The sequence below is a fragment of the Microtus oregoni genome, unplaced genomic scaffold (assembly GCF_018167655.1).
Source record: "Microtus oregoni isolate MIOR12 unplaced genomic scaffold, Mior012 000001F_ref0000356, whole genome shotgun sequence".
NCBI lineage: Eukaryota > Metazoa > Chordata > Mammalia > Rodentia > Cricetidae > Microtus > Microtus oregoni.
This window is the reverse complement of record NW_024543060.1, coordinates 80,026,273-80,048,316: the sequence shown is the minus strand read 5'-3', so window position 1 is coordinate 80,048,316 and position 22,044 is coordinate 80,026,273. Positions and strand designations below refer to the sequence as shown.

The 22,044-nt window shown below is 39.8% G+C and overlaps 2 protein-coding genes across 3 annotated transcripts in view; one reads left to right on the top strand and one right to left on the bottom strand.

Annotated features, from left to right (window-relative positions):
• Positions 1–13,974, bottom strand: part of Tmtc3 (transmembrane O-mannosyltransferase targeting cadherins 3) — a 40,680-nt gene extending 26,706 nt beyond the window's left edge. For both annotated transcript variants that reach the window (XM_041671878.1, XM_041671886.1), the window contains exons 1-4: positions 13,790–13,974; positions 5,677–5,898; positions 4,412–4,630; positions 2,931–3,030 (exon numbers count right to left, since the gene is read on the bottom strand). In XM_041671878.1, the coding sequence (XP_041527812.1) occupies positions 2,931–3,030; positions 4,412–4,630; positions 5,677–5,880 (523 nt within the window). In that variant the 5' untranslated portion in view covers positions 5,881–5,898; positions 13,790–13,974. The remainder of the gene's footprint in view (positions 1–2,930; positions 3,031–4,411; positions 4,631–5,676; positions 5,899–13,789) is intronic.
• Positions 13,975–14,236: 262 nt separating this feature from the next.
• The window catches only part of Cep290 (centrosomal protein 290), an 81,096-nt gene continuing 73,288 nt past the window's right edge, over positions 14,237–22,044 (top strand). Inside the window, exons 1-7 of the mRNA XM_041664539.1 lie at positions 14,237–14,361; positions 14,889–15,018; positions 15,172–15,249; positions 16,125–16,194; positions 17,254–17,300; positions 19,625–19,768; positions 21,465–21,518. Coding sequence (XP_041520473.1) covers positions 14,917–15,018; positions 15,172–15,249; positions 16,125–16,194; positions 17,254–17,300; positions 19,625–19,768; positions 21,465–21,518 — 495 coding nt within the window. The 5' untranslated portion in view covers positions 14,237–14,361; positions 14,889–14,916. The remainder of the gene's footprint in view (positions 14,362–14,888; positions 15,019–15,171; positions 15,250–16,124; positions 16,195–17,253; positions 17,301–19,624; positions 19,769–21,464; positions 21,519–22,044) is intronic.

Here is a 22,044-nt window from a genome sequence, read left to right as displayed (position 1 = left end):
CTTTCTCTCCCTGCCACCACACGGCAGATGGGGGGGACCAGCTCTCCCCTCTCACACCCTCTGGGCCATCTTGCTCAGCTCTACTCTGCTCAGGTGAGGTGCTGGGCCCATTTTCCTGAGTGCTGCACCTGGTGAGGGCAGGGCCAGTTTTTCCTAGTATTGCAGTCTGGGAGGGACCAGAACAACTACCTGCAGCCCTATCCTCTTGGCCTTCGGTGATAACAGGAGCCACGAACATCAACAAAGACAGCAGCTGCAGCAGGGCCCCAGAGCCTGCCAGACATGGGTCCTGGCAGCAGACCAGGCCTGGACAACACCATGGCCTGGATAGCGAGCAAGCCACCAACCTCAGCCTGCTCCTCATCACCCCTGCCTTTCTCCACAGGACACGAACCACCTGTCTTTCTCTTCCATACCCCATCATGTATTTCTTACCATAACTGCCTTGTGGCTCTGGGCTGAGGTGGGAAGCTACCCGGGGCAGTGCTGGAGAGCTCAGCATGTTATTAAAAGTGCGGGAGAGCTGGTGGGCTGACAAACCCTGTAACCACCCAGGCCCAGAACCAGGGCTGAGCTGGCCTACCCTGACATCCACCCCACCTGTGACCCACAGGCTGGACAGCCCAGAGACCTAGGATAGAACCAAACAAGACTGAAGAAGACATGTCACTGCGTAACGTTATTCTCCTACACTTAGTGAGACTGGTGCCTAGGCTAATTGTCATCAGAGAGGCTTCATCCAAATGGAAACAGATGAAGACACCCACAGCCAAACATTAGGTGAACCTCGAGGATCCTGAAGAAGGGGGAGCGGGAATTCTAGGAGCCAGAGAGTTCCAGAACAACACAAGAAAATTCACAGGATCAACTAGCTAGGCGTATAGGTGCTCACAGAGACGGAACTGACTACAAGAAAACCTGCATAGGACTGACCTAAGCCATTTGCATATATGTCACAGTTGTGGACCTTGATCTTCTTATGGGACTCGTAACAGTGGGGGCAGGGGCTGTCTCCTGAGTCTTTTGCTGGTTTTTGGGACCCTATTCCTGCTACTGGGTTGCCTTGTCCAGCCTTAATACAAGAAGAGGTGCCTTGTCTTACCACAAGTGTCATGTCAAACATATGTCATGTTTAGTTGATATACATGGGAGGTCTGCCTTTTTCTGAATAGAACCAGAGGAGAAGTGGATTGGAAGGGGGCGCAGGGGACACTGGGGAAGGGCTGGGAGGAGAGGAAAAAGAAGAAACTGTGGTCAGGGATGTAAAAAGTAATAGCAACAATAATAAAAAAATCATGAAAAATAACTGAATTGAAAAAAACCTATAAGGAACTTTGCAAACTTTTCCACAAGGAAGATAGATAGGTTTACATTATATATACATGTATTGCTATATCATGTTGTACTCTGTAAATATGTATTTGATTTTATATGTTAATTCCTTTTTATTGAGACAGGGTCTCATGTAGCCATGTTGGCCTCCAACTCACTACACCATCATACCTGGGGTTGACCTTGAACTTCTCATCTTGTTTCCATCTCCCAAGTGCTGGGATTATAGGTCTATGCCACTCTGTATAATTTTATAGAACGCAGGGGACTAAACTCAGGGATTTACAAATGCTAGGCAAGCATTTCTACCATCTAAGCTACATCTCCAGGACCCATGAAGCTCCATTAGAGACACAAAATATTCATATTCATAGTATCTTAGTATACTGCATTGGAATGCTACCACCACCACCAAAGGAAAAAAAAAAGGAGGGAAAAACATGGGAGTTTAAAATAACTAAATACAGGTTAAGATTATTTAGGAAGCTTTTTTCCACTATGCCCCGGGGAAAAAAAGGTGAGCTAATGTATGAAATATATTCTAGAGTAAGCCACATGGTAGAGATTTATTTATCTATGACGATACATAATAAAAGTTAAATTCTAGCAGGCATTGAACTTTGCCTAAATACTATCATGGGTCATTAGCTATTATTTATCAAAGACAACTAAAGGGTTGGGACAATAGCTGAGTGGCTAATGCACTCACTGTGCAAGCAAGAGGACCTCAGTCCAAACCCTTGGAACCCATGTAAAGCCAGGCACAGATGCATGTATGTGATCCCTTTGTGCGACAGCAAAATGGAGACAAGAAAATTCCCAGAAGCTTGTGACCTAGTCCACAGCAGTGATCTAGTCTCAACGTGGAAAGTGAGCAACAATATCAGAGGCTGTCCTCCGAAAGTCACGAGTGTGTGCCTGTGCTCCAGCACACGCACACACACGTGTGTACATGCATACACAGACTCACACACACACAACTGAAGAATTGTTACTTGCATTTTTTATAGAAAAAAAACAGATGAAACTGAGACTGACTCTGAATCCTCCAGTTTAGGGTTATTTGATCATTGAGAGGAACCTGCCATTTTTTTTTTTAATATTGACAATGTTATGTCATTTTTTTATACACGCTAATGTGGAACAATAAATGTCACGCACCGCGCCCCCGTGTCTGTGCTCGATGCACTATTACCCAGTTCTTGAGCTTCGGGAAAGGGAGCTGGAGGTTGAGAATACAGACACAGAGACAGACCGACACGCAGACCTTTTACACTGATACCAAAGCCTCAAGAATGCCCCTTTATTGTGTTCAGGCGCAGATTATATAGAGATAGCCACGCCCCAGCCAAACCCACCAGAAACCACTCTCCTGCCATCAGGAACTCCTGAAGGTCTCGTGCTCAGAGCAGCTGTAGGCACTCAGATCAGGGGAAAACAAGTTGCTTACAAGAAATTCAGGAACTGGGGGTTCACAGCTCCCAACAAATAAAGGCAAACCCCAAATGTTATCTTAATTATGAAGCACTTGGAATGAATAAATAAACGTATTTGATTAAGTCTCATAACTACAATAAAAAAGCTAGGCAGATATTTACCTATGGAATTGTCTGGTCCTTTTGATTTGGTGTATGACCAAAATGCAGCCAGGAAAAAGACAGACGACAAAAGCTCCGCTCTGCCTACAACACCTGTCACCTAGAAGAAGACAGGGCACTCAAGTTAGTGCAGTGCTTGGAATGTTATTATGTATAATGACAGCTTTAAACCGAAAACCTCAGTTTTTCAAGGGCAGAGCTCTATTTTGTTAATATGTGAGCGCCCTCATGTGGTAGATTTAGGTATCATTCATGAATGAAAATCTAAAAAAATTCTTGTAAAACAAAGTCATTATTTGTTTTACTTGGCAAAAATATTAGTTTTTGTATATTCTTTACAACCTTTCACGTAATTATAACATCTTATGTAATTACAATACAATATAGAGATTAATTCTTTAGAAATCTAAGTTTCCCTGCATTATTTTCTTAACATGAGTGTTTAATATGAAGCTATAAATTTACTAATTTGCAAACTAAATAAATTTCAAAAGTTATTTTAATAAAAAAAACCCACAAAATCAAATCCTGCTTTTTAAAGCAATGAAATTCAATGTAGCACTTGAAGCCATTTATCTCTTTGTACATGAATGGAAAAACTCAGCTGAATACCAATAGTTCCATAATAGTGAGAGAAAGAGAGAGAGTCATACCAAAACCCAAAAACATTTTTGCTTAAGAAGAAAAGCTTATAAGAAAGCAACTAAATAGAGTATTTTTAGTTCTTCCCTGGGAAGCGTTTTAGAGTGTCAACATTGGCAAGAAAAATTTTGGCTATATCTTCATAGGAAAAAGTATGTTCATTTACATTTTTCATTAATAACCTTAAGAGATTATGTACGTATATATATAATTGCTGATGATATATATATTAATATGTATTTATCCATGTTGGGCGTCCTCTTCCATTGCTCTCTAGTTTCACCTCTTCACAGATCTACCTTATCCCATACCTACAAGCGCTCACGTGTTAAGTGCACTGTGTCTTGAAGAGGCTGGATGAGGGCGCTACATCTTCTGGAACTGGAATTACTGAAGGTTTAAGCTGCCATGTGGCTGCTAAGAACCAAACCAGCATCTTCTGCAAAGCAGCAATGGCTCTTAAGCACTGAACCATCTTTCCAGTCCTCTGTGTTGCACTGGAGGACTCTCAATAAGCCTGAAACCCAGGGATCAGCTAGATCAAGCCCCCGGATCCCCTTGACTCTATCTCCACACTGTGAGATTCTAAGAATCTGCTACCACTCTGGGCTTCTCCCATGGGTGCTGATGATACATATTCAAGTACGCATGCTTGTGATGCAATCACTTCACCTATCCATACATTCTTGGACAAACATTACCTTCAAAACTACTTTAAACTGAAAACTTTTATGTAAATCGGTAATAGGGACTTTGTGCACGGGAGAGAGTAAGATTGAACTAAATTGGGAATATTGAAATGCCTGAGATTTCATTAATCATTTTACAGTTTTACTTACTGCTTCTGTATGGATTGGATGCACAGCAAAGAGCAGAGCAGCAATCACACTGCTCCTCTTGTCCAGAAAAAGTTTGCAGACTTTAAGAAATATCACACTAACGACAGCATGAAAAACCGTATTTAGGAGATGATACGACATTGGTTTCAGTTCACTGAGCAGATAATTTAAGCGAAATGTTAGCACTGTTAAGGGCCGATATGACTTGTGACTTCTCTCCTACAAGGACAAACAAGCACAGGTTATTAAAATACCTTGGAACTAAGGCTACAGAAAGCAGTCATTGCTTTTATTATGAAGACAATGATCAAAGAGCTCCACAAACAAGAATTCATGCTTATCACCAGGTGATTGACGCATGCAAAGGTTCTTGATTGAAGGAATGGGTACATGTCATGAACGATGACTGAGATCGACTGTGGAGTATGACATATTAAGTTTCAAAACAGTTTACACCCAAAAGTGACTTGACAAGTACTGTAGACAAACACATGCATTATTTATCCTCAAGGTATCAGTTACTTTTACAGATCAGGGAAATGTTTCAGCATCAAAAAGCTGTAGTTTATGTGACATAGCTAATGAATGACAGAACTAAAATTAGAATCCCGTCTATATGATCCAATGATGAAAAGGGTTTAATCCTAAATAACTTAACACTGACTTTCAAAATAATTTTAAGTAAACACTTTTCTTACTGCAGAGAAATAGGCAACATGTACTTATCTTTAAAAACTGACCTATTTATATTGAATTTACCATGTTAATGGTTAAGTTAATCCGTCATTTCTGTTGCCTGACTCACAGGACAAGAGAGCTAGCCAGGGACAGACCTGCAGCAACACCTGCTGCTCTCCCTGCACGCGTTAAGTCTCATATGGAAATATTTCTAGGAAAGAGAGTCACGGTCCACTGCTAGTGGAACAGATCCTGCTTCTGAGATAAGGAGCTGTAGGACACAGACACGTTCACAGCTGCATTGGTTTTTAGGGGAAAATCTTTCTTTCAAACATTTGAAAAGAAATCTGGAAACTGATTTTCTTAAAGCTCTTTATATTAGCGTTTCCTGTAGCGAATCTTCAAGAGTCCTCAAAGAAAGCGAGGCCTGTGTTGGATATCAGTGGCATACTGGTTACTTAGCAATTAAGTATCTATCTAAGTATATTAAGTGATGAGTATTAAACTATATTTGTTTTTTAGAGGTAAGTGAATTACACCTGTAATTTGTTTAATTTTTTATTAAAAATTTAAAAGTGATTATTTACCTCAGACATAGGAGTTCCCCAGAAATCATTCTGAAATAAAGTTTTTAAAGGTGTAGATGGATGCAGATCTTTATTGTCCAATATTGCTGAAACATCGTCAAAAACGAACCCACAGAACAGACTGTTCCAGTAGCAGGCGGCAACCACGCTGACTATTAACGTCACTTCTTTCAAGTTAATATCAGCCATCTTTCCTTCAAGCATCTTTTCCTATAAGCAAAACTGGAAAAAACATGCAAGATAAAAGTGAAACAAACAATATTCTCCCCCAAATAATTACAATTTTAGTGTTAAATAATATTTAGAATAAAGATTACACATTAATTCTTCCAGAGAAAGAGCAGCTTAAATACCATTTGTTTTTAAAGAAGAATTTACTGCCTAACTCCGTATTTCTAAGGCAAAAATTTTTTCTTTTACACCACCTAACCTTTAGACCTCTGTCTCTAGTTAACTCAACACTGAAGTCCCATCAGCTGTCACTGGCTGGCTCACTGGGAAGCAGACACACAGTGCATCTTGTGGGAAGCCTACACATCAAGCACAAGCTTTCCAAAACTAATGGAGCTTTTATTTCAAAATTTATGTATTAAAAAATTAATCTAAATCAGAGCTTCTGTAGCTTTGTTAAGCTTTGTCTAAGCCTTGCAGAAGTAGTTCTTGGGCCCTTTCATTCTGAGTATATACCAGCAATTACCTAACCCTAATATTCCTTACTGTCTTATTTATGTTAGTTGGCCCTTTGGATATATGAGTTTATGACCTGGATGTAAATCATTTTTCTTTCATCCATTGCATTGAAGGCTTTTAGCTTAGAATTTAAGTGTTAGAGATAATAATCCTTAGCTGAGGAAAAGCAACATTAAGAGTCACTGCTTATGAGTTAGGGGATGGGACAGAATAGAAAGGGCTCTAACAACAGGAAAATACAGAAAAAAAACCACCACATACCAAAGTGAAAAATTATTTTAAACAAAATCAAATCAAGCTGGCCATTATATGCTCTGGGTAGTGTCACTAGGTCACTGAGTATTATATTATCACTTGTAAAATGCAGAGTACTAGTTCCTAAAAACTGTTACTGTCCAAACTCGAAATCTGTCAACAGGGTATATAGGCAGTAAGCGACTTTATGGTGTGAAGGTCTTACTAAAGGAGTCACCTAGGTAGCCCCAAGAGGTAGTGCCAATACAACCGCAACAATCCTCAGGAGTGAAAACGCCTGAAGGGCAGGATTTCTGCCGAGGACCATAAGTCAGTAAATGACAGCTATTTTGGAAAAGGAAAAAAAAATCTTGATTCCTTATGGGTGCTTAAAAACAGCTGCTGACACTTTGGCTTTTATCTAGGTGGGATCATTCTGTACTTTGGATTTTCAAATTAGTAAGCGAATAAATTTAATTGAGATTTGGTGCATTTTGCAGTAGTAGCAATGGGTACCAATGTGCTGTTCAGAGTCAGAAGGCTTGAGAGCTGACATTATCTGCAGGAGTTCTGCCTGTATCAGCAAGAGAATAAGAAATAAAATAAAAATTCCAGTTAGCAATAAAATGGCTAACATGGGCACAGATTTAAAATTGGATGTAAAACTTACAGCATATATTTAAACTACATATGAGATGTACAGTTTGTTAAAGCGTGAAAGTACTTCTGTAATTATGTGATGTGGGATTTTCCTCTGTATGCTGTGATTACCACTGATAAAAAAAGGAACTGCTTTGGGCCTACAGCAGAGCTGTAGGGGAACAGAGCTAGGTGGAGAAAACTAAGCTGAACGCTGGGAGAGAGTCGGGAGAAACCATGGAGCCACTGCAGGAGACAGATGTGCTGAAACTTTGCTGGTAGGCCACGACCTCATGGTGATGCACAGATTAATGGAGGTGGATTAAATTAATATGTAAAAATTAGCCAATAAGAAGCTAGAGCTAATGGGCCAAGCAGTGATTTAAATAATAGAGTTTCTGTGTGATGATTTCGGGCCTAAGCTAGCTGGGTGATTGGGAGCCAACAGTGACCTCCATATTACCATCATGAAATGCATTACACCTAAGAAAACAAAGTTCCAACCAATAAAGCAGAAAGCACACAGATGCACTTTCTAAGATGTATTTTCAAGTACAAGAAAAGTTATTTAAAGCTTCATCATGACTCCAGAGTCATCTCTGAAGGGTATGGCGTCATGGGGTCCTGTCAGATACACTCCCAAAAACTGATAGTGTTTCTAATTCAAAGATTGGATTCAACTAGCATTTTTTCCAGCTCTTGCCAAACTGGAAAGCAGAATATGAGGTACTGTTGCTATGGGAAGGATATACATATACATATATAACGATAAAGACTCCTACAGAGGCCATAGCTAGAAAAGTGAGAGGATCAGTATGTCAATCAAAGGATTGCTAGAAAGCGATTCCTAAAATGAAGGAGAAGTTTGGTTACTAGCATCCCTCCAACAGCAATCACAAAACTGATTCTAAAAGTTCTAGAAGTAGGAGTAGATGAACTGGTTAAAGTCTGGTCTTTTTCCCTTCCTAGGCAAAGGCCAGAAATTTCTAGAGTAAAAACACAGGGTCTCCTATACAGGCTACACAGTCACGAGAGAAGGGTCATATTGTAAACGAGGGTTAAATCAGTTTGCTGACATAATTTAGTCAGAGGTCCTCCAGCTCTCTTCTCAAATGGGACAGACAGTTCATTAAAATTTTACGTCACTGGAAACAGAGGATTCTAAATGCTTGGAAAAATAATACAGGTTTTATACCAGTAATCAAAAAAAATTTTCAGCAATAGTACAATTTAAAATAAACACTCCACAAAACACAGAGAGGAGCAGTGCTTCAAATTTCTATGAGAAAAGGATTTCCAAAGTAAAGATTTTCATTCAGAAACACAAATTCCTTACACAGAAAAGCAGAATAGGAAAGTTTTAAAGTCACTAAAATTTCAGGATGTTTCTCACTTTCAGCCAGCTGGGACAACACTAACTAAATAGTGAGTACTAATAAACAATGGAGAGGAGAATTGGAGCACAGAACCAGGCTGTGGCCATCAAATATCTAAGAGAACAATTCAAGGGCAGAAGGATTCATTTCAGCTCATGGTTTCAGAGGTTCAATGAACGGAAACCAGGATAACGGCTCTGGCCCTATGGATGAGAGAACAGGATGGCAGGGAAGCCTGAGGGAAGTAAGCTGCTAAGCTGAAGGCAGGAAAGACCAGATGAGACAAAGGATGGAGCCAGGGCAAGTCAAAGCCTTCCAATGCACAGAGACCCACATCCTCTGTCAGACTCCACCCACCAACTTTTCCTACTTCTCAAGAGACACTCAATTACGAACAGATTGCTTGTACTATAGAAGTCATGATCCAATTACTCCCGAAAAGCTGCTCCTCTGAATACTACACAAGTATTCGTCACATGGGGTTGTGGGACACTTCACATCATTTCCTAAACAGTATAAAGCAGTAACAAAGGAAATATGACAACCATAGCATGTTAGAAGGTTTCTGAGTGATGATCCCAAGAAGATATACTACCCAGTGCACTTAAACAGTGCAGTGAAGAACTACTGTTACTAAATTGACACACACACACACATACACACACACACATACACACAGACATACACACGCACACACACCTGTAAATCAGGAAAGCAATTCCGGTATCTATTATAAGGTAGATTTTTAAAGATATATAAAGTTGGAAACATTTCTCATTATAAAGCCTTGGGTCCTAGCTCTGCTAAGACCAATTTACTTGTGATGAAATATATTCTTAGATTAAAGGTTTTAATAACACAAACATATTAATAGAAGATAATGTGGCATGTTGGAAATTGACAGGCTAGTTTCAAAATTATAACAGGCTATCTGTACAAATATGCAATACAAAATATTAAGTTAACTAATTTATCTATGAGTTATAACACCATGACAGTTGCTAGTTTTGAGTTTAACTTACTAGCTTTATGAAAGTTAGTGAAGTTGTCATGCAATACATGGCACTGTGATTAACAAAATACAAGATGAATAGTACTTTTGGGATTAAAACTGCCTAGTGAGATTTATAGTTCGTGTTAGTATGCCCCAGAATGATCACACAACGATACTGGTTTAATGACACACATTTATGAATACATTCCCATCATTTAATGACATATAATTAGACTGCTAATGTTTAGTTTAAATTAAGCATCTCATTTAAGTACTTATTAAAGTTGAATACATTCAAATTATAAATGCAGTTTTGAATTAAAACTATTTAATCACCGTTTTTCTTTTTATGGGTGCTTTTTATTAATTTTGTAGTCTTCCAAAATCATGTACACAACATTACTCTGACTCCACTCTCTCTATCTCCCTTCTTCCTGCTTCCTCCCCACAAAGCCATTTCCCACATTCATGTCTTCATCTTTTAAAGGAGAGCAAACAGATTTGTTCAGGCAAAGTGTGAAGGAATGACTAAGAACAGGGAAGGCTCCTAGGAAGACTATCCCTAACTTTTAAATGTTGCTAATTAGAGTTCAGTGTTTTTGAGCTGTAATTTTCAAATGACCTTTCATCATAAAGTAAGATTATTAGGTTCTAGAAATTAAAGAATAAAGAGTATAAAGTGTTAGTTTAATAAAGTTGGATAGATTCATGGCATCTATAGTTAGGCATGATTTTAAAATTATGGTCCTTTTGAGTTACAGAAGTTCCATTTAGTATTATAATGTTCAGTTCCATTTTAATCATCAAAACTCTAAATTTGATTAACTTTGAGAACTGCTCTCCCCCCAGGCTTAGGCTCACTGCAAATGGGATGTGATCTCACTCCTTCAGGTAGATATGGTACTTCACAGTCTTCTCTCTCTCTCTCTCTCTCTCTCTCTCTCTCTCTCTCTCTCTCTCTCTCACACACACACACACACACACACACACACTCACACACTTTGCCATCAATAATTTTAAGGTTGAATAAAGAGACAAGGAGAACAAAAAGCTGCTTACTTGACTACTATGTTCAGATTCAGACTCTTATGGGTGTTTGAGGGTTCTCTGAAGACCAAAACCCCATATAAGGGCAGGGAATGTAGTTCAGTAGTCAAGTGCTTTGTTATCATATACTATGTTTTGTTTGTGTGCATGCATGCGTGAGTGTGTGTTAAACAATCTCACCACGTCACCCAGTCTATTTAACTCAGGACCCCTCTGCTTCAGTTTCCTGTCTGGGATCACGGTTATGTACCATTATGTCTGTCTTTGCTGCTACTTAAAAAAAAAAAAAGTCAGCAAGTAAAGTGAGATCCAGAATAGATGCAGGGCAGTTACAAAGGGGTTAGGATACAGGCTTTAAAAACTTCACAAAGCGATGTAACATCAAGGGGAGAATTGGTCCTAGTACGGGTCCTGAGTGCAGTAATGGCTTTGTTCAAGGTTTCCTGCAGGACAGAGTTGATGAAAAGGAGCTTACAAAGTACTCCACACTAGACAAGACCCACGGGGGTATTAGCATATATACACATGCATGCAGCAGAAGCAAATGGAATGTCCAACTTGCTTGCTGACAAAAAAGAGATATCAGCATATATACATATAAAATCCAATGCAGCGCCGGGCGGTGGTGGCGCACGCCTTTAATCCCAGCACTTGGGAGGCAGAGGCAGGCGGATCTCTGTGAGTTCAAGACCAGCCTGGTCTACAAGAGCTAGTTCCAGGACAGGCTCCAAAACCACAGAGAAACCCTGTCTCAAAAAAACCAAAAAAAAAAAAAAAAATCCAATGCAGCTACATTATAGATATAAGTTCAATTCCTTCAACTAAATCATATTAAGTTCTTCTTGGGGTAATAATCTAATGATATACCTGGGGGAAAATACAGCTATAGGACAAAGCTAATTCCTTCCCAGTTCTGTTTCTTGGGAAACCAAAACATCGTTCAGACTTTCTCTATAGTCCTCGATTTATTACCACCCTGAAGTCTACAGAACTTCTGTATGCAAAGTCTGTCTTCACACTGAACGATACCTATCCTTCTAGTTGCCCTATGCTAAAGAGAGACAAGTGTCTGCTTGTTATACACGCATTCCTTTACCTGAACACAGAGTTCCTCCTGGAAGAAAAAAAATCTTGAAAAACACCTTTATCATAATAGGGATTTGTTAATAAATTTCTCACAGTCATGCACTGTTTTAGAAACTAGAGCGGTAGGTGAACAACAGACGGGTAACGAACTGAAGTCCACTGGGACAGAGCACAGAGATAACAATTACAGAAAGCAAGGCTTTCTCACAGACTGATTTTGGTTAGATAAAACTGGTCATACAAGCCCAGGTTAGGCAGAACACGGGTCCAGGCATGCGTGCCTGCGACAAGGCCATTTAAAAAACTCTCGCATAAAACTCATTCTCGGAAAAAAAATCTGAGAAATACAGAAATTCCGACGAAAAACTATCTTAGCCCTTTAAAAATTATATATCAAGCTGCAGGATCGGAACTTCAGTTAAATGTCCTGACTCACAGTTAGGTATGGTATATGAAGACCTGGCTCACGAAATCATGTTTTCTGCTCTTGTTTCTTGTACTCTTAGGTCAAGTATTGCTCAAAATACTGTTAGGACTAATTAGACAACGGAATTTAAGAAAGCTTACACTTCAGTTACGATTGTCACTGAGATCTACAACCTTAGCTTCTTCAGTTACTAATTAACTACTTCTTCCGAAGAGAATAAAATTTATCGAGACTGTCTGCCCTTGAAGCTATTACAAATACAAACTAGAAAGAGAGAAATGGGGTAGAAAGAACAATACAAACAACACAAAATTAGTAAAGGAGTAATAGAAAATAAAGTATGTAATAAAAATCAAGAGAAAAATATCAAAGTTTTGTGATAAAAAACAAATTTTTAATATATTACACCAGTGAAATTTTGATCAATAAATACTGTTTTCTTCTTCTTTTTGTTTTGTTTTTTGAGACAGAGCTTCTCAGTAGTTTTGGAGCCTGTCCTGGAACTCGCCCTGTAGACCAGGCTGGCTTCGAACTCACCGAGAACCTCCCGTCTCTGCCTCCAAAGTGCTGAGCCACCACCGCCCAGCATAAAAACTGTTTCATCTCAGTATTTTTGACAAAAGAAACATGAAAAATAATTCATTTTCTTGAGTAAACAAAGCTATAAAATGCCAACTATTTCACCAATACTAGTTTCTAGAATGGCTCAGTGATGTGAGCAAAGCATGGATGAGAAAACCGTGTTTAACGTCGCCAAGTGGCAACTTCTTAGATGTAGGCACACGTTTTGCTGTACCTCTAACAAGAATAATACAGAAACTGAGCAGTATTCGGAAAAAACAAACATGGTAATCAGCCCTACAAATCTGAATTTCTTTAAATATTTGTTTCAAATACCATTTTCTTCTAAGCTATTTCTTGTTTTTCTCAACCAAACGGTTTGTACAGAAATTTTTGTCAAAAGTAAATTTTAGCTTTTACAGATTTTTCTCTTAATCTCTCTCTATCTCTGTCTCTGTCTCTGTCTCTCTCTCGTGTGTGTGTGTGTGTGTGTGTGTGTGTGTAAATGAAACACAATGTTTCAAATAGAAGCCTACGGCTGGTGTACAGTAACTATGGAATGGGCAGAAGTTGCCCGAGGGAGGCGGCAAATACCCGAGAAGGCACTTTCACCTAAGAGCCCCCCTCCTTGGTACCCGGCAAATGACAGCAGAATGCCTGAACTTGGCGTGGCTCCCCTGTCTCCCTCTTGTAGGGCTCCCTTTCTCCGGCCTTCGCAACTTAATAAGCACTACAGTCCTCAAGCGGCTGCAGGGGGCGGGCGAGCCTAGAGCCGGCCCGCTCTGGATGCTCCGCTCACCCCAGACCGTGAACTCGGGGGGGCCCCCCAGCTCCACTTCTCCAAAGCATACGGTAGATCCCAGGGAAGCAGAAACTTTTCTGTTCCCACTTCCCTCTCACTGAAGCCACCAACCAGGAGCCCCCAGCACACACCTGGGCGGCGGGAGGAGTCCTCGCCACCTCGGCCAGACCCCGCCGGCCCTGCAGCCCCAAGCTGGAGCGTCCCCAAATCTCTAATGTTCCCTGGATCTCCTCCCGGCCGCTGACCCCCGACCTCACCTGAGGGCGGGTCCGCGGAGGTGACGGTTCAGGGAAGCCTCCGGGAGAGCGGACCGGAGAGGGACTCGGTGGAAAGCACTGTCATAGTCCGCCACGCCCGCGATCTCGGGGTAGCCGCACCTCAGCCGCCGCCGCCGCCTCCCGCCTCCCGCTCCTTCCTCAGCCTCTCCAGGGCGGCCGCAAGCTGCCCGCTTTGCACGCCGGGAACTGGCTCCTCTCTCTCCGGGACTTCTAGTCCCAGAGTGAACGGCGGCAAGACCGAACTGCACTCTGGGACGTGGAGTCCTCTTCTCCTGACTTTTCCCTCATCTAGAATAAAGGCCTCGGCGGGGAAGTATAACCGTAAAGCTTTTCCCACCGTCGTGAAATGTAGGCGCCCCCCGTATCCGGGGCCTAGTTCCGGTCTTTGGCTGGGCGGGGAGTGGTGTCGCCTAGCAGCGGCCGCCGCTTGGGCTCGCTCGGGAGGAAGAGTTTGGCGGGAGCCGGAGTGCGCGAGGACACCTCTTGGAAGAGACGCCCGGGACGCCGCCGAACCCGCCGTGGCGGTCTGTGTAGATGAGCGACTGCCGCAGGTTGCAAGGCTGGGTTTGGGTGGGTGGATTCCCCGTGAGCCAGGAGCGGCTTAGTGTCTTTCACGGGTTCCTAATCCCGAGGGACAGTCTGCAGTCTACCGACCCCGTCCTTCTGCCCTCTCCTCCGCAGTGCCTCGGGCCTTCTCGATTCAACTTGGTTCCTCACACACACCTTCCAGTTCAGTCTTTCTTTGTACCCTTAACCAAAAATCCTCTCGTCCCTTCTCAGAATCGGAGGACGTTTTCAAATTTCAAACATGCTGGGAGGTGGTATCGTCTTTGCTGGTAGGGGACTGGGAAGAGAGGATTTAGGGGTTAGGGCTTCGTTTTTAGCCAGGAAGCTAATAATTTTAGCGTGTATATTGTCGGATAGGCTGTGCCAGGTGGGCTCATTCTCATCGTGGCTGTTTGCCCGTGCTTGTGCTCTCTGTGGTCCAGGAGTGTCAACACCCAGAGGTAGAATGAGAACGTAAGCACTGCAATGCCATTTTTCTTGAAGATGCTAAAATCCACCTGTCTTCTTGTAGGAGCTGAAAGGCGGCAAAAGAATTCAAGATGCCACCCAACATAAACTGGAAAGAGTTAATCAAGGTTGACCCAGATGACCTACCACGCCAAGAAGAGCTGGCAGATAATTTATTGATTTCCTTATCCAAGGTGTTTTACAAATACTTTGTACATAGACAAAACGTGATTAATTGAAATTGCTCTTTGGAATAACTGAACGCTACAATGGGAAGAGTGCTTGTATTTATGGGCAGGGTATGAAATAGTCCACCTTTTTGTTTGTTTGTATGTTTGTTTCCTTAGGTGGAAGTAAACGAACTAAAAGATGAAGAACAAGAAAATGTGATACATCTATTCAGAATTACTCAGTCTTTAATGAAGGTTGGTATGGAGGAGATATTTGACCAGCTTTAGAGAAAATGTGGGAATCGATTCTTATGTAAACTCATCTTTATGGAAATATTTGGAATGCCTATGTCATCCCTCAAAAATAAGCTCTTCAAGTGTATATTTAAAGTGGGTTTTACTATGTATAGCAAATCTAGTTCCTATTCTAAAAACATTTAAAGAGTGTGTAGGGGAAGAAGTACTTTTTAAAAATAACATAAATATAGCCAAAAGTTCAAGTACAAATGCGAAATGTCTCTTCTAGAAGCTAATGGTGAAATGGTAAGAGGATTCTAGATTTTCATAAATAAATACTGAGAAAGAATATGTACTTACTCTTTAAGTTAGGGCAAATGCATGTAGCAAGCTGTAGACAAACAGCTATTGGGTTGGTAGTTTGGGATTTCTTGTCCTGGGGTTTGAGGCTGTATTTTCCATTATTAGCAGGTTAGGATTGAATAAAAGTTTTTGAGACATAATTGACAAATTCAGAAATTTACTTAAGAAAGCAAAATTAGATGTGTTGTATAGTACAGATTGAAGGGGATTGGAGCTGGGAAGCTCCAGTTGTAATGTGGTATTAATAAATGAAATTATATACCAGAATAATAACAATTGGAATGGGAAAAAGATAACAAAAACATTTAAAACAGTGGATATAAAATTTAATGGAAAAATCAGAGATGACTCACAATCTTGCCATTCTAGAATTTACAGGTTAAGTATCCAACAAATATGTACTAACGGTCTTTGTGTGCTAGCCGTTGTACACACTAATGACCAAGCTAGCAAATGAAACTATTTGCATTTTCGCTGTTTATATTACAGTGTAAACAATACAGATTTTTCTCTTTCAATTTTATATTTAGATGAAAGCTCAGGAAGTCGAGCTAGCCTTGGAAGAAGTCGAAAAGGCTGGAGAAGAACAAGCAAAATTCGGTAAATGTCTAGGAAAAAAAAATGTTGTGTCTCCATTAGTTGTCAGTACAAAATTTATCATATTCTACAAAATGCATTTTCAACTCGTATTGAAAGATGCTGCATCCTTGCACTGTTTCAGGGACTGACCTGACTGATGTGGCAAAGAATGAAGGAAAGACAGTACAAAGGCACACAGAAAAGTTGACTTCTGGTGAACTAGGCGCTCTCATGGAGTCTGCAGCACCCCAGAAGCTCAGTGTCTTTATTGTATACACTTAAGGAGAAGCGGGGTTCTTGTGTGTTGCTGAACATGAAGTCGGGTGATTGCCTACAGATAAAATGGGAGTCAGGGTTTCTGGTATACAATTGAACAAGGAGGCAGATTGAGCTAATCTCGGTAGGAGTAGTTGTAGCACGATTAATAAAAACCCAGAGACAGAAATTGGGGTTCAATCTGAAGATCAAAAAAGCAAAACAGCCAGCCACTGGCTTTTACCTCTACCTTAGTTCTAAATGATGATCCTGCCTCCAGGAATCTCAGGATAAGACTGTCTGAGAGCTGTCTCTTCCTGTCTTATATTCCTCTCTAGTGCTGTGGTTAAAGGTGTGCACCACTATTGTCCAGTTTCTATGGAAAACTAGTGTGGCTACTGGGATTAAAGGTGTGTGTGTGTCACCACTGCCTGGTCTGTAAGGCTGATCAGTGCAGCTGTTTTACTCTCTGAACTTCAGACAAGCTTTATTTATTAAAATATAAATGAAATATCATTACCAGTATTCTCTGTAGGGAAACCATAAACATGACGGGGAAGAAAGCTGTGGTGGACATTTTCTACACACATTCCCAACATTCACACTCAGATGGAGGGAAGGTTCTCCTATCTGCCATGGTTCTCAGGCTTGGGAGTTCCTGACAGGGCTTTGCCCATTGACGTAAGATTTCACTTACTCAGGTCAAGACAGTTCTAGAATGCCTGTTCCATGGATTTGGTAATTGTGTTATTTTATAAACATTCACTTAAAATCTGATTGCAGAAAATTTAACCAATTAAAACATTTGTATTTTTCTTTTAATAGAAAATCAATTAAAGACAAAAGTAATGAAACTGGAAAATGAACTAGAGGTACGGCCTTTTGTTATTAATTGCATCATCTTATGTTATTACCAGATGTTTCTATTAGTAGGTTGAAAAGTACAATGAAAATTTTGTAGTCGAGAGTTGTTCATTGTACAGCGTATGTTTTTGTGATTTGGTTTTTAAGAATTAAGCATTGAATAAAGCAAAAACAGTTGCCATCTGAGCTTTCAGTCCCGAAAAGTATATAGAAGGCTTGGTAGTAATTGAGATGGAGGGGTGTGGGAACTCCAAACAGTGAGATCCTGAAAAGGGCAGAAGGAATGTGGTACAAAAGGATCAGGGAGCATCTGCGTAGGGAACTTTTCTTGCCTGTGACCTTAGTGCTTAGAAGTTGAGAGATTGGAAAGGGGGTTATCTGTGAGGTGAAGAATGGAGGGCGGAGGACAGTATGCTCAGAGATTAGGAATGTCAGGTAGCCTTTGTAATGCGGTGGAGCAAGGACTGAAGACTAAGGGATCTGCAGTCAGATTGCAGTTCTAGTCCTCGATCTTTTGACTCAGCTCTGTACTTGGATTGGCTATTTCATATTTCCTGCTCTATTTGAAGCTCCTGGAAAAATGTCAAGCACGCCAAGCACTCTCAGTAAATATTTCTATAATAAGTGATTTACGACGTTGAGTTGGCTCTGTATAGTTTTTTACCCAGACAGCAGATAAGGAATAGAAGAATGTGGCAACTGAGGTTGAAGTTTTGATAATGAAATCTTAGCTAAATAGGTAGGGTGTCAGAATTGGATTTGGGGAAGGGGAAGGTTGGAGACAGGAAAAGGGTAAGTCAAAGACCTTTGTGGTCCCGTTTGTTAACGGGAAAGTAAGAGAATCACTGAGCAAAATGTCGTTTTCCAAGGATATGTTATGGGCATTTGACTGGCAAAATGTAGTAAATCAAGACACAAGTTATATTTAACGAGTTATTTAAAGTTATTAAATAACTCGTGTGAAAGTATGGGATTGTGGGAATGGCTCAGGTTGACTACTTTCCTTTCTTTCTTTGTTTCTAATACACTCTCAGTTGATTTCTGATGGAAGACTGAGCTACCCTAGGCTAGCTCCTGAGACTTTGAAGCATGAGTAGGAGATTGGTGACTTGCTCGTATCATGAGTGTATTAGAGTGGGATAAAGAGCCATCTCGTAAAATCAAATCAAGTGAAGATACAGAGCATGGCAGAAGAATGACATGATTGGCAGCTTGGAGGTGGCAGGATGGACGAAAGCTGGAATAGGGACCTTTTCTTGGAGGTGGCAGGGTGGACGAAAGCTGGAATAGGGACCTTTTCTTGGGCCTGCAAGAGTGAACAACTCCCTGTTGAGGAAGTTCCAAGGGAAACAGTATCCTAAAAGAACAAAATTCCAGCTTTGTAAGAAAATAAAGAAGGATTTAGTTAGAAACAAAAGCTTAGGATACAATGTGTATTTTGGAAGATGCTTTTAGAGAACACAGTGCAAAGCTTCCTGGAGTAAAGAGGACTGAGAAACAATTGATAAGAGGGACATAGCAGAGATGTGTGGGCAGTGTTGAGTGTGAGGCAGTTCAGGTGATGAATGTTTCAGGCCACAGTGTGACTGACAGGAACAGGAACTAAGATGCATCTAAAAGTCAGGAAGCTTTAAAGTGATGCTGTCTCGGCCTTCTTATAGAGTGGTACTAACCAGTCATGGCGCTTTACGTTCATATTTGTTAAACCTGAAAATCTAAATCTTTGCACTTGCCACAACCCAACTGTACATATGGCTTCTGAACTAGACAAAGATGGGTACCAGAGAGATTTCTGCTATGCTACAAAGTACTGTCTGTTCTAAGTAGGTCTTGGTGTCCGAGAAAGGGCAGCTCAAGGGCACCAAGGTGGTTTCTAAGACTCAGGAGCAGTCTTCATAGTTCCCAGCCCTTAGTCTCTAAGCCTTTGCAATTTAGTCTGAACCTGTGACTTCGTGACTCTAACAGACAGCCTGCAGCTAGTTTTACATGGTTCTTTTGGTGGTTCGGGAAAGTGCATGGATTTTTTACTTATAATTTAAAGCCTAAATAACTTCAGATTTGTTTGTTGTTTATTATATAAAACTATTTTAAATTTGAATATATTTTGACCATATTCCCCTCCCCCAAGGCCTTCCAGATCATTTCCACCTCTCTACCCACCCAACTTTAAGTTCTTTTTAAATGGTGTGTACATGTCTGTGATTTTACATATCTGATGTTGAAGCATGATGAAAATCTAAAGTTGAGTTTTTATTGTTGACTCACTTGAACCTTCAAGTAAAAAGGAATTGCTTATATTTTGAAGAATTAATCCTTGGCTTATGCCTTTCAGATGGCTCAGCATTCTGCAGGTGGACGTGATACTCGGTTTTTACGTGATGAGATTCGTCAACTTGAAAAGCAATTGGAACAGAAAGATAGAGAATTAGAGGATTTGGAAAAAGAGCTGGATAAAGAGAAGAAAGTTAATGAACAGGTAAGACACCTTTATCTCAATGAATCTTAATGCTAAGATAATCCTATATGGCCAATTGTGATTTTTCCTTTGATATCAATTCTTGATTTTATGTAATAGTTGAGGAATAATGTCACCTAGCTAATTTTTGTAGCAGTATTCATTGTGTCATCTCATCTCTGAAATAGAATGGAGTTACCTACCTCTACTGATATAACTTGGAAAGTAATCCTTCAATTTTGTGACATGTTTTTCTGAGGACATTACAATAACATAAAATTAACTTTGGTCTTGGACGTGAGTATGAAGGAATGTATTTCATGTTCATAAATAAGCAAGTGATTTTTCTTACTATCAATTTATTTTGGTGAGTTTTATATGAATTGATGAATTTTGATGAGGTGAAATTGGAAACCATGAATGCATAGCCCCTATCCTTTCTTAGTTGCTAAGGTATAAATTCCTTTCACCTTTAACCTATGATTATTTCAGCATAATCAAAACTTTGCTGCATGGTACAAAGTTTCTAGTTCTAACAGATACTCTCAATTTATATTAAGAATAGCATAAGATAATTTGATATTTTATGGGTGCATCAGGATATAAGACTGTTGAGATACGCTTTGGAGGGCTATTTAAGCCAGTTTGGGTGTTCAGCATATAATGTATAAACTGAGTCTGGAAACAGAGGCGAGTGTAGCCACAGAAATTGAAATGTATGTAATGTCAAAGAGCACACTCTGGATCGAAGTCCATCATTTCCTAAGATGAGAAGTAAGAAATTGTCAAGAACTACATCTGTTTATTTGACTGTAATGTAGATAAGATGGGGTCTCTGTCATCTGTCAGGTACTTTGTATGCATTGATTTGTCATCCAACTACTGCACCCTAGTGTCTAAAGAACAATCTTATGCTTCCTTATGGAACCTTCCGAGTGTGTTGCATGCTATTGTGATTGGATTTTTTTGCTTGAGTAAGGCAGAAAACAGAAAATAAAAGGCCATCAAAAGGGTGTTTTATGGAGACTAGTTAATAAAAAGCCATCTTATTGGTTTTATTTTTTTTGTCCAGAAGAAAAAAGACACTGTCACAAATACACTGTTTTAGATGAAGAAAAGAATATTTGACATTTTCTGCTGTTCTGTTCATTGAGTATCATGTTAAGGACTATATACATCATATTTCTCATGTCCATAAAGGAGATGAAATGACTTTTTCATACTTAAGTAGGAATTGATAGTCCAAGGATATAACCCAAGGCCAACATGATTTCAGATTGCTTCAATTAACTTTTCTTCTGTACTGCCGTTTTCTAGGTATTTCAGAATTTATAAAGAGCAAAGAGTGTTTTTTTTTTTTTTCCCTTGACATAAGGAAAGACAGAATGATTTTAAACATTTAAAAGATTGGGCAGTATTACCTTTAGATGTTTGTAATTTTTAACCTTTAGTTTGCTTTTGGTATATACAGTTTTTATTTTATTACTATTATTATTATTAATCTTTAAAATTGAACTGTTTTTTGTACTTTTTAAAAATTCTTGGTTTAAAAATTTTGTCTTATTTGTGCCCTAGTGTCCTAGATATGAAGTCTTTAGTAGTTTTAAATGTTCTCTGCTCTATTGTAAAAGATTTAGAATTTAAGTCAACAAGTGAATATGGGAATAAGCTGTTAATTACTTTTGAGTTTTATCTTATTTTTATTTTATTATTTTAGCTGGCTCTTCGAAATGAGGAGGCAGAAAATGAAAACAGCAAATTAAGAAGAGAGGTTAGTAGAAAATTTCAGTATATGTGGTGGTTCAACAAAGAATTACCTGTTTAAAATGTTAACTTAAGTTTGTATTTTTAACTGGCATGTCCTCTGTGTAACCAGTGATAATCATACTAGCTGATTTTCTGATGACTTTGTCTCGGGGAATTACAAAGTCAACCAAAATATGAGGCCGTTAGGTAGTTTATTCCTTTCTGTATTTGTGTGGGTCCATCTTGTTTTCTGTTACATCGCCACACTTCCTAATCAGCTAACTCGGCATTTGAGTAGATTCTTTCTTTACAATTCTTTGTCTAGCACTCTGAGAATTTTATTTTTCATGAAATCTTATAAGTTGTATTTTATTTTATTTTATTTTTTGGTTTTTTGAGACAGGATTTCTCTGTATAGCTTTGGTGCCTGTCATGGAAATAGCTCTTTATAACCAAACCAGGCTGGCCCCCAACTCACAGAGGTCTGCCTGCCTCTGCCTCCCAAGTACTGGAATTAAAGGCATGTGCCACCACTGCCCAGCTATAAGTTG